A 12,902-nucleotide genomic window follows, 5' to 3' on the forward strand; every position below is an offset into this window, starting at 1 on the left:
GATCTCCTAATTCTTAATCAGCGCCACTACACGGCTCAAAAGCAGACCCCGTGGGCTCTACACTTTTGCCAAGACTATATATACCCTACTACGTTTGTTAGTAACATTGTTTAGACCTTTTTTTTTCTCACAATCATACCTTTTCCCACATACTTTTTTCTACGTGTAAAAGCAGCAACCTGTAAAGGCTGATCCAATAATACAAAATCAGCTTCTGCACCAGGCGCGGTGTAATGCAAGAATCAGCATATCTCTGCTAAGGTTCCAGTGTAAGGGCGCGCTTCCAGTGAAGCAGGCGAGGGCAGAAATGTTCCTTCAGAGTGGATGGGCGCATACACATCGTTGGTTTGTGAAGCAAAGACAAGAAATGGAGGGGCGCAGTAACTGTCTTACTCAGATGGTGCGAGGAGAAGAGCTAATAGAACAAGTGCTGAGCTCCACAGCAACTTCTACCTCTTAAGGGCCGTTAATATGACGTGCAATGGGGTGCCGACCCACGGCTGCGTCATCTGTTTAAAACAAAAATGAGCCTGAAGGGGATCGTGCCTCCACGTGGTTGGAGTTTCCCGAACACTAACCCATACGGCGGGCACAGTGCCGGCGCCCTGTTAGTCCCTGCAACTGACCGGAGAAAAGCGAAAATACCACGTTACGCCTGAATCCCGTTATAGTACATATGCGGTCTGGGGAGATGCCATGGGGCCCTCTGATGATTTATTAGGATATTTACTTGCGGGATGGAGGGAAGCGTATCTGTCTTAGTCAAGGAGCATGTGTCGTATGGGCAATTACTATAACTGAAACACATCCCAACATAGCAAGGCCCCAGAGGTTCGCTTTATAATAAAATCTGCAATCACGTCAAAGCAGATAATTATGCTGTATGCAACATGAAATGATCCAAAACACTGGCGGACAAAACCTACAGAATGTCTTACCGCTGCTCGGGTTCTCTGCCATTTCCACCGGGGCCAGCTTCGTTGTCGGGTCCTGTATTATCGGGGTCGGCGGCTTCCATCGAAAACGTCCAAAGTAGTACGGGGCTGCTACTGGCTGCCGCAAAGGGAGATAAATATAAGGAGGGTTAATGCCGGCGCTATTGCATAAAATCTTCTGAGCGACTCTGAAGTTTTGTCACCACTGCACTCAAGCGAGAAATTTTGTTTGAAAGTGCGACACTAGTCCAGCAGGGGACTGAAAGCAGGGGGCAGCAGCTCATCTCAACCAACAATTTTCGAAGAAAACCGGCGATAAATGTGCAATTCACAAGAATTCTCAGAACAGTGCTTCAGTATGGTCGGAAACAACTTAATAATGCTGCGGTGCCTACCGCTGAAAGGAAGCCATATCTACTAATGAAATCGGCTGGCTCTCATGAGGCCGCAGTTGATCCATTACCGTGAATGGCAGACGCGTATTTCGGCTTCTTTCTTCAATTGTATCCGACTATAGCTGCCTTTCCCTCCCTGCACCCCCTCCGTTAAGCTAACCACTAAACGACGCCCTCCTCCACTCCCCCCAAAAATTCGCCATACTCACAAAGGTCAAAATTCCCATTGCAAATAACTGGTTCTCGTAGACGCGCACTCCACAGTGGTCGCCGCCACCAGCAGTCTTCGTGCTGTACCGAGTACATCTTTCCTATTACTTCCAGAAAAGCGCTTCCTATGGCATGAAACGTCATGCTTCTCATAAAGCATAATCAAATCTAGAATCGCAGCTAACCCGTGACCTTGAAGCGGCAGAGGCGTCTTTTGGAAAAGCAGCCGGTGTCGAACAAAGCGAGGCGGCGGATTCTGATGTGAAGTGAATGCAAGCGTTTACTTCTTGCAATAATTCAGGGGCTCACCATTTGAAATTGAAATAACATATCCAATGCTTAAAATCACTCTTCTCGTGTCGGTTGCAATAAGGGAACGTTACAGTGTGTCCACAGAGGACTCATGCGTCTCTGTAGAATATAAGGCTCAACGAGCCCTGCATTCATCTACTGCTTGAAGAATAAGCTCACCCTGCTATCATGAACGAATCTCGGCAGCAAATATGCCAGGGATTCTCCGTAAGCCTTTCCTTCAAATTAACTTTGCGTGTCACCGAAAAGAAGATTGCCCTACTGGGAAATGTCCTTTGAGCGTCGTCGCTCGGTAACACTCCACGGCCGCGGTTTCGGCAAGGTAATAAGAAAAAGCTGGACGGTGGTTGCGTAATAATCTGAAAGAAACCCGTTTGGCTCAATACAAACAATACGTTGCCTTACCAAGCGATTCAACATAAAAATGTGCCGCGCACACACTACAAGTTAGCATAGTAAGCAGTGTTTAGTCATCCCGAAACGTCCATGCGTCCCAGTAAGCACCAGTAATTTTAAGCTTTCCTGCCGACCTTTAAAACAGGAGTAGCTGCTGCGGCTTAGGCGAACACAATTACACTTGTCGCCGCCAGCATACCTATCACTGCCTGAGGCACACGAAAAGTGGCAAAGATGCCCACGCGATTGTGACAAATACAAGTTTGGATAGGTTTGCTGCTCCAAAAAGCCATGACAGCTACGTCGCTTTAAAAGAATCCGTTTCGGAGGCTATTATTGGCAGTCAAATACTAGCATGCGCTGCAATAAATCTTCTAGCGGGTCGATTAAGAGTGGCATGTGATTCGCATTGGAGGTTAAGTACACTTAAAGACAGTAGCGAGAAGGTTAATGATTAAGATAGCTGAGAGGCCGCACCAAGGAGAAAAGAAAATCCGATTCTCAGCTCCTTGTTTCTCTAGCACGACACCTCGTAGGCGAAACTTGACCGTGGGTTCACAGACCACAAATACCGATATCATTGATCCTGCATCATTGTTAGCATTCCTAGAAAACATTTTAGATTACCGGACCACTCTCCTCAATGCCGTGTGCATGGCAGCGCATGACGGCCAGAGCCCAACGCTGTCAATACAGCGAACATTAACATTTGCAGAGAATTCCCATAAAACCGCTGATAATACCTGCATACATGCTGTAGGCGCTGAAGAAAATTACGCCGGGAACCGCTGACGTGATTATAGGGCCGGGTAAATCTTAAAGACTTACTCGCCTGCAAATGTTGCCGGAGTAGCAGTTGGAGTCCTCAGTCCAGAACCTCTTTTCCTCTCGCTGCTCCTTTGGTAGGCTCTAAACCAATGTACCTTCCAAATCTGGTGGCGGATGAGGACGAATACAGCAGTGCTCTTGGAAACTTTCCGCTGACACTATGGCCACCTGCACACGCCATCACACGCCATGGTTACGACAAAATAAATCCAGTACTGCCTGAAGGATGTCCCTCGTAAATGGTGGAACCTAACCTTCCTGCAAGACGCAAAAGGTAGCTGCAAAGCAGGGCGAATGAGCTACTAATGATCTAATGCTCCTGGAAAGTGCACGTTCACGTTGAATTACCTTTATCCGGGCAATGAAGCCATAGGATGCTGCTTACTGCTGGGTGAATGCTGCGATTCAACCCTTGCCTGCGGTGCAAGCGCTGTCACGGCGACGGTAGCAGCGACGGGTGGTCTGGATTTGCATAAAGGAAAAACAATGGAAGCGAAAACAATGGTACAGAACACAAATATGACTTTTTTGGTTAATTGATTATAAAAGTTGCTGTTCGAGATGTCTTTATGACAGCTATATCACTTTAGAAAAACAAAAAAAAAACTAAAGGTATTTGCAGTTTATAACAGGGAACTAAAAGCTGCCATGATGGGTAACGAAAATGGTTTGAATGGAGATTCCGTGCTGCAGTTCCGCACATAAGTTAAGTACACCTAAGTGACAGTACCGTTATGTATGACAGTTAGGAGAACTTAGTTTCTGCAAAGAAACAAAAATGAAGGAGTGCTCTCCAGCACGACCCCTGCGGGTCAACTGTGACCATGAAACATACCACACAACTGCGAGAACACGAACTAGCCTGCACGTAAAACATGTGGACAGACTTTCCAAGTGCGGCCTTTGTTCCACTCCTCCCGTCGGGCTCAAAGTATACGGTGGCCGTAGACCAATGTTGCATTAATAAACAACACTAGCATTTAAGCTTAATTTGCACAAAGCTAAGGCATTCTAAATATTATGGGCTATAGAACCTCCATACGTGCGCTTCCTACTGTTTAAACTATGTATAAATACCTTCTTCCATTTTTATCTTCAATTCGCGATATCCCCTAAGCTGGAGGAGCAAAGTATACAGGCTTATTTATCCCTTATGATAATGACGTCGCGAAGGGTGCTACGCAGGGCACCATTGGATTCTCCTAATGTTACCGCAGGCGCGGGTGGGGTCCAGAATCGACAAAAACTCTTGCTCGTGCTGCTTCCTTCTTAGGTTGTGGCGGCGTATACGTATCGTAAGATTCTGGGGAGAGGAGTGCAATACTCCGGAAAAGCCTCGAGTGACCAGCCGCTTGTAGTCCATACATGGCTTCGTCGTTGCGACATAAACGGAGTTCAGTCTGCACGAAGTCGCTCATGATACGCCAAACCAAATGCTGAGCTAGGACGTCCTCATCCAAGGCATTGGAGATTGCTGCACACGGCCTGATGGAACTACCAATAGTCTCGCTGTAGAAGACACAGCAAACGCGCCGAAGGTACACCGCCGGCACAAGCTAGAGCACAGACCACTGGCTGCAGTTGCTGCTTGCCATAAAGCACTGCCATGGACTTACCTCACGCAGATACAATGCCGGGAGCCTTGAAAACTAATGTCGACCTTGGCTGCGTTCTCCTAGTCGCGTGCCGCTCGCAGCAAGCACTGGCGCGCGCACGAGGCAAAAGCACGAGACCACTCAATTTCTTTTTCTTCTCGCCTCTGAATATGGCAGATTCCCACAGTGGAAGATTGGCGAGAGTGCAGGGCAATGTTGCTGTTGCTGCGCCTTTTAAAAATCGCCATTGCCCACCAGGAGATTGGAGATTCAAAGCAAAAAGTTCATAAATTCTTCGCAATAATAATATGAATTAGTATAATTGGAGAGGCAAGGCAATCCTACTGATGAAAAGCAAACAGGATAATTAAGGAAAGCCAAGCAGACGAATGAGAGCAGTGGAATGGATGGATGTATGTAGCTGAGAACCGTTCACAGAGGGAGTAATATTTACCTATTTCTGAACAACGAAGCTAACTGCCCCATTTCTGAAGCCAAGGTGAGTGGCTGCAAATGAGAGTAGATTGGAAAAAGTTAGAAATAGGCAAATATTCAGAGCATGTTTTCTTAGCTAGTTGAAACGGTGACAAGAGAGGATAAAAATAACCCGTTATTTTAGGTTCATTGCACAATGTAAGGGAGAACGCCCAGATTTGTGCAAATAAATAATGAGGGGAAGTAATCCTACCCCCAAGACATGTCAAAAACACGTCGCACTTGCTTGAATGGCAGTGGCCTCAATTCCGCTTATACTGTACATGTTGTAAGTCTTCAAAAGCAATAAAAGATAATTGGAGTGTTTCAACAAGAAACCAAATGTCTTAGAAAGGGGACCCAAGAGAAAGCAGATAACTATGGCAGGATAGGCCAGGGGTACACGACGCGAGAAAGTCCGACTCTATAATTGATATTCCAATGCAGCCATTACCCCCACAAAGGACTAATTTCATTGATGTGAGAAGGTACCCGATCCAAGAACTGGCGACGAAAATCTTACTGAATATCAGAAATCAAAATATCCAAACAGAAATAACAGCAGTTGCCCTGGGAGGACTTTAATTCTCCGTGGCTGGTACCATACTCAAAAATCCCTAGTAAAAATGGTTCTATAGTCGAACACGCTGAGAGAAAAGCCTAATAAAGCTAATAAGAGACAAGCAACCCCTGCTATTGTCTCATGTTGTGCAGCATCATCAGCAATTAGAGCATGATATGATCCAAGTGTTCTTTTGAGGAGGTTACCAAGGTAGATTTAAAAGGAATTGCCATGGTTGGGAAAAATAGAGGCTGCCGCATTTGGAGACCGTATCTTAAAGGTTTTCTGTGAGCATGCTACTTGCGTGTCGCAAACCAAATATCACGCGCAATGTAGCATGCTAAAGCCCGGCAATCGTTTTCTCGTGGTCGCCGTTTACGGAATGTGTGTATGGAATGTGTGTACGCGGTGAGTGTACAGAATGTGCGCACACAAAGTGCCCGCTCTGGATGTGCAGCTTATGTCCAGTATATGGATTCCAACAAGAGCAAGCGATTAGCGCCCTCTTCGGCGCAAATATCTTAGCGCCGTAGGCGGGCGCCTGAAGTGCCTCATTTCGCAGTGCTCCTGTTAAAGTGCTCCTTTTAAAAAATAGGCAACCTCGAAGAACATTTTCGGCGTAAAAATCTTAGAAAATAGGAAAGTTTGCTTTCTTCCGTGTATAGTATGTGTCGGGGACAAAAAAATAAAAAAGCCTGAATTGAACGGAGTGTCAGGAGACGGCGCCACGGCGCTATCATCACCCTGATCGCTGGCCGAGCGGCCGCTCGTTATTGTGTGTTTGTGTGCGTATGTTTGCTATCGGCCTAACCAGATGCGGACGCCAGACCGGCCAGATATCCGAGCCGACTAGGGGTCGTGAGCGGACGCCGATGAGGCGACGAGGATTTCTGTTACCGCCGCCGTACCGTATTGGCGCCGCGACTGCCAAGTTGCAAGAGTCTACGCACGCTGGGCGTCTCACTAGTACGAAGGAGGCTAAAAGGAAAAAAAAAAAACAGGAAAGCCTAGAGAGCGGAATACAGCCAACCGTCGGCGCAGACGGTGGCTTGCAGGACGCCGGACGAAACGGTCACCGGTGTGAATTTGTGTACAATTTTCTTCATTTGTGTAGCCATGTAAATCGGTTAAGTTTACCGGAATTTTCTTCGGTGACCAACCCACATCTACGACAGTGTGGAACAAGTCATGCAAGACAGCAATATTCCGTGGAAGCGAAATGCGCGTCACAGATGAAAGCCCATTTCTCGCACCAATGGTTTCGGACTTCATTACATTTGTTTACATTTCGCTCGTGAGCATATAAGCACGGTTCTGCTCACTGCGATATTCTAGCTCGCGCGTTGACGAGTCCGTACGCTACAACATAACTGATATCGTCCCCGAAGGGGATTCCTAATAAAGATTACCCACGAACATGCCACACAGGTGTAAATGTGGCTCTGTTTTTGTCTGCATGGGTACACTTCCGCGCTTGTCTAGACGTACGTTGAGCGCAATTCATTTTAGACTGCTAAAATAGATTGACTGCACTTAATATTAAATTTTATAATTCCGAATCTTCGTAGCTGCAATCATTGCAATAGTTTGCGTAAGAACGGTAGTTTTGCATGTCAACTTATAACGCAAAGCCAGCACTCTAGTGATGTTACGCCCTCTAATTACAGCCGAAAACGGTCGCCAAGTGTCTTAGAGAGTGGGAAAGCACGACGAGGAGGAGGAGGAGGAGGAGGAGGAGGAGGAGGAGGAGGAGGAGGAGGAGGAGGAGGAGGAGGAGGAGGAGGAGGAGGAGGAGGAGGAAGATGAGGAGGAAAGGCAGGGAGGTTAACCGGTAAAGGAACTGGTTTGCTACCTGGACTGGGGGAGAGGGGTAGATGGGTATAAATGTTGTGGGTGAGAGAGGGATGGGTGATGACAGTACAGTTACATCACATCACTTCACAGTCATATCACGTAACATAAAAAATCATAGCCTTTCGATCAGTCCTGTGCTTTTCATAACGCGGAGCAGTGCCTGGGAGGCCTTCACCGCAGACGATCGCCGTGGCCAGGGACCTAGGATCTTAATTTCAGTTCGTGGGCGTCCATCTAGACGCTCCACGACGGAAACCACGAGAAGCGATACACACAAGCGCCGTAAGCCGGCCGCTTGGTAATTGTTTCGCGTTCTTCCGCTACTAATTCGGAATAGCTCAAAACAAATGAGTAAAATTGGTAAAATTCTATCCTGTCAATTGAATGCGGCACTATCAAATTCATTTAGCATTGCCGGAGAACTGCGCTAACCCGTGAAAAACAGCTAGCAATTTGGCTTTTACGTAGGGTATGCAAGCTTTCGCTTAAGCACGCCAACCTTCAAATGAGTGAGGCCCGACTGCGATTACTAGTATTGCTACGCGACACTAACTAAACTGACACAAGAGCAAAGGAGACATTTAATGGATTCTACTGTCCCCAGTTATGCACGCTTCGCGCCTCTGCTATTCATACCACTTGCCGAAGAAGCGGTGAAATCTCCCGGGCGGATCACGGTTCCTTCGGTTGCGTAGACTATTGTGGCAGTGCACACCACACCACAACACAACTCAACACAACGCACTACAACCTCTCCTGAGACTTGTGGTAAAGTAAAGCTCGCACGTTTAGCGCTGTACGTCAGTTTCTTAAGGTGTTCACCGTTCAGCACCTGTGCTCAGTATTCTATGTAACTAGAACAAATGAAATTTGCAGACTACATGTAAGCACATCCGCCTGCCAATCTATTGGCGCAGCCATTTCGAGTTCTTTAACCAAGGAGGTAAAACGCGGCGAGGAGGTTGGGCTAAACTCGAGTAGCGCCATCACGGCACTCCCACGGTTGAATGTACTCACTGGTGGGTATTGTTATTAAAAGTAACTCATTACTTTCATTTTACTTTCTCACTTTACGCCCTTTAAGTCAACTATATAAAACAATAAAGACAGAAGAGTATTTTAACATTGCATTTTTGTTTACCATTGCAAAATCGAGTGATATAAAGGCTGATAAGTATATACTGCGATAGTTCTGCTGTACGTTGCATGTTTTACTACACGCAGCATGTACTGCGCGGGGTTTCGTGCATGGTTGATAGTATTTCTTGCGCGCGCGTCAGTCGATTACGCGCGAGAAACTTGGTTTTCGGAGCTGTCGGCAATTTAGCCATCCGTTCCCGGCGTCCCGTCGAACCACCAAAACAGCCAAAGTAGCCAGCGTTCGCGCTAGATAGAGTGACTGGTGTTTTAGAGAACGAGCTTACCTTTGCTCATAAGCAACAGAACACTGTCACCACAACCGTCCACTTTCACATGACTCGCAATCAGTTGTTTTCCCCTTAAGTGCAATACACACGCATCGCGCATCTCGATCCGCGCCACTTGTCTAACGCTGTTTCAGCCACCGAGTTTCAGACGCTGAAAGGAATCGAGCATTTCTTTTCATGTGCGAGTACTGTTTCTTTTTCCACGCCAAATGGACATATCTCCATACCTGCGCTTCTTAGCGGCTGTATTTCTGCAAAGATTTCTGAGTCTCGCTCTTAATGACTGGCCCGCCATATTTACCAACCTTGACCAACTCACACAAGTGCTTAAACATGTAACGAACTAGGAAATATTTGACTAGCAATAGTGGAGTGCGCGGCCGCACCATTATACGTGCCACACCGCAACGCATTCCATTGCGAAGTACGACACAAGCGGCTACTATGATCCCCGTTTTGCCAACGTTGCCAAATCGATGCGCCGTAAATTGAGCTCAGTTTCATCCAAAGGTGATGTAGAGAGTGCTGATATTTTCACAACGCACAGTCATGACTAGCAAAGAAGTGGGTTTAAATGGGAATGCCGCCGCCGCGTTCTCTCTAACCTGGGTTGTACTAACCCCATGTCTTTAGCGATCCCACGGAAAAGTATCGTCACAGACAACATGACAATATGGTTGACGGTTTCGACCATCTAGATAATGTGTGGAATTCATAACTGCATGCAATGTTTCCACGTTATATTGAACTGCGACTAAGATACAACTGAAATTAAAGTGAATGATTTATGACAACGCTTGTATACTTGGGCATGAGACTTGTTTTAGTTGGCTTGGGAGGGCAAATACGCTATCACGGCTGCGGGGGCTAGAGGAATCTAGGCACTCTTTCGTGGCATCCTGCTCCGTCAACTATTCGCTTGCTCGGGCTGCACGCTAGCCGCCACGTAGAGTCACGTGAGAGAAGCTAACTCGCGCTTACTGGTGAGTCGCATCTCCATCACTGCCGGTCCATGGAAATCTCCCGAAAGGTCCCACAGCTCAGGGCTCCCAATTTCGAGGAGTATGGGGCCCATTAACATCCGGCTCTGTCAAATGCCGGCGCGACGAAGGCGACGGAGCAGTAGCAAGCCGGTTGTGAGAATAAGGTTTAGATTTCTGAGGTCTAACGCCATCGCATGTGGTCCACGTGTCTACTTTGTAATGGACCACCTTTGAGCACAGAGACCTCAAAAAACGATGATCAGTGTTACTAGTGACGCTAGCAGCCAGCAAATTCAGAGAGCCGGCGATATTGCGGACGAGTGTTGGTTACCCTTCCAGATGGGTGGTATACTCAATTTTCATCTAGAGTCGGCGCATTTGTGACATGAAGTAAATCTGAAGCTCTTTTTGTGTGTTGTTCAAACATAAGCTTGCCAGCAGTGTGCTGAACGGTCGCATGAGCACTTGAGTGTTCGGCTAAAGGAGACTTTGCCAGACGGCAAGCAATACATTCATTTTGCAGTTTTTCTGTCCACACGTTAGTCCTCTTGACCCTTCTCTCGGCCTGTCTGTTTCTCGCAGGGTGATGCGGTTCGCTTGCAACGTGTCGCGTGGTGTTCCGCTTCAAAACTAACTTTTTCTTCGTCAGGAAAATTAAGTACCATTCTCACCGACGACCATCTACGGACTGCCCAACGTGGCGAAAATGAAACGCAACTGTTTGATGACATCGTCAGGGTTTCATATTTGTACGCGACGAACTTCGAGGTATTTTGTGGCTGCTTCAACCACACGCGCATAGCAGTTGTCATCAACCGGGCCGGTAAAATCAAGTTCGAGCCCAGATCAATTCTTTTAGGTCAATTCCATTTCAGCACAGGTGCCATAGCTTGTCTGACTTTGGCAACTAAGTGACATGAATGGCACTCAGAAACCCGCTCTTTGATGGCTAGTAGACATGACTGTTAACTACTTGTTTGATAGTCCTCATGCATCGATGATCCCGCGCATGGTGCAAAATATATTGGTGGCCCAGGTAGCACAGAATGTGGGGCCCCAGTAGGTCCGATGTAGGCAAGTGGGGCTGGGGCAACCATCATAAAACCTGCATCGGTCCCCGATGGGGCAAATGTGGGCAAGCCCCATTTGGGCTTGCCCCTGCTCCTCCTGCATGGGTCCCATAGCGGCGTTTCCTGGGCTAATGCAGAGCACATTCCTGCATCCAGACCACGAGGGTCCCTTTCCGGATATTTGAGGGCAATCCAACCTAAATGTGGGCTTTTTATGGGAAAGCCCTCATAGATCCGAAGTGAGGCCGCCCCCATTAAATCTTTGTGGGACCAACATCGGCCGTAGTGGGGCAAGAAAACGGACATACCCACATGCTGCCCAAATCGGCCCCTAGTAGGTTACTTGAGGGCAGGTGAAATATGAATAAGGGCTCAATTTGGGCAAGCCCTCGTGAAGCCCAAATGAGGCAGCCTTAGCTAAACCGCTTTAGGTCCCACATAGGCTGTAATGGGGCTGGAAGGCGGGCGTGCCCGCATGGTACCAAAATCGGTCCTTTGTGGGGGCTTTGAAGGCGCGTGCAACAGCAGGTGGGCTCTAGGTTCAAAAACAACGTCCAGCCCAATTGGGGCTGCCCACGTAAAACTGCTTTACATCCCACATGGGCCGTAATGGGGCTGGAAGGCGGGAGGGCCCGCATGATACCAAAATTGGTCCCTTGTGGGGAATTTGAAGGCATGTGCAATAGCAAGTGGGCTTTAGGTTCAAAACCAACACCCAGCCCAATTGGGGCTGCCCACACAAAACCGCTGTAGGTCCCACATCGGCCGTAATGGGGCTAGAAGGCGTGCGTGCAATTGCGTAATCATTGTTTCCAACTTTTATTTCCATTAGATGTTGCCCTAAATTACTGTTATAGATGATTTGTATAACAGTTGTGGCCATGTTTAGTCGATTAGAAATTTACATGGCTTTAGTTCTCGCGCTCGTGGAAATTGCGCTACATATACTAAAACAAACTGATTGCTAACTGTTACCTCTTATGTTGTTGCTATGGACAGCCTGCAACTCGCAGTACAATGTTACTGTTCAGAACACACATCTCCACAGCCTGAACAAGATGTACATGAAGTCATTTCGGCTAGATGAATGTTATGAGTTATTGTAAAATTTAATATTATGGCTGTTTAGAAAGTGCAGACATGTATAAAGTAATTAATTATGTGCCTAAATATTTATTGGGAAAACTTGGACTAGGGCTTTCCATCAATTTCCTACGTCGGACCCCTATGAGAATAATGTGGGCAAGCCCAAGTGTGGCTAGCGCTATAGAACCCGCATTGGTCCTATGTCATTTTCTGAGGGGCTAACTGAAATAAAAAAAAAATGTTCCTCCAAAGCGGCTGCCCAAATCGGTCCAAAGTAGGACCATCGCGGGGAGTTGGCGGGATGTGCCCTTTTAACAATGCCGGAAAAATGTGGGCAGCCCTGCAAGGGCTGCCTGCATCGGCCCCTAGTGGGGCCAATTGGGGCTTTGTCGACAGCCCGCTTCGGGCCTACGTCGGCCCCTCTTGCAGCACCCACATTGAGCCCACCGGGGCTGTCCTGCATTGCCTACATCGGGCCCACCGGGGCCCACCCTTCATAGCCCACTTTGTGCTACCTGGGGGGGACCAAGGCGTGGGGACACAGCAGGCCGCGCCACGAAGTCAGATAATGTTTCTCAGTTCCTCTAAGCCCTACGAGATGGCATTTCACTCTGCGGTCCGTGCACATTAAACAGTTTCTCACCCTTAAGGGTGCAAGAAAAGGATGCGCTGTGAATTTGCACCCCATAACGCGCCCTATATGGCAGTATCTCACCTTTAAGGGTGCGTCAAAGGGTGTGCCACAAATTTCCACCTTATTTCGTCGAAGCACCCT

The 12,902-nt window shown here is 47.6% G+C and overlaps 1 protein-coding gene across 1 annotated transcript in view; it reads right to left on the bottom strand.

Annotated features, from left to right (window-relative positions):
• The window catches only part of LOC146184905 (aurora kinase C-like), a 33,806-nt gene extending 32,304 nt beyond the window's left edge, over positions 1-1,502 (bottom strand). Inside the window, exon 1 of the mRNA XM_084608848.1 lies at positions 939-1,502. Within this exon, the coding sequence (XP_084464974.1) occupies positions 939-1,018 (80 nt within the window). The 5' untranslated portion in view covers positions 1,019-1,502. The remainder of the gene's footprint in view (positions 1-938) is intronic.
• Positions 1,503-12,902: the final 11,400 nt, after the last annotated feature.

The sequence above is a fragment of the Amblyomma maculatum genome, chromosome 7, assembly GCF_055883805.1.
Source record: "Amblyomma maculatum isolate TAMU_Amacu chromosome 7, ASM5588380v1, whole genome shotgun sequence".
In the NCBI taxonomy this organism is placed as follows: Eukaryota; Metazoa; Arthropoda; class Arachnida; order Ixodida; family Ixodidae; genus Amblyomma; species Amblyomma maculatum.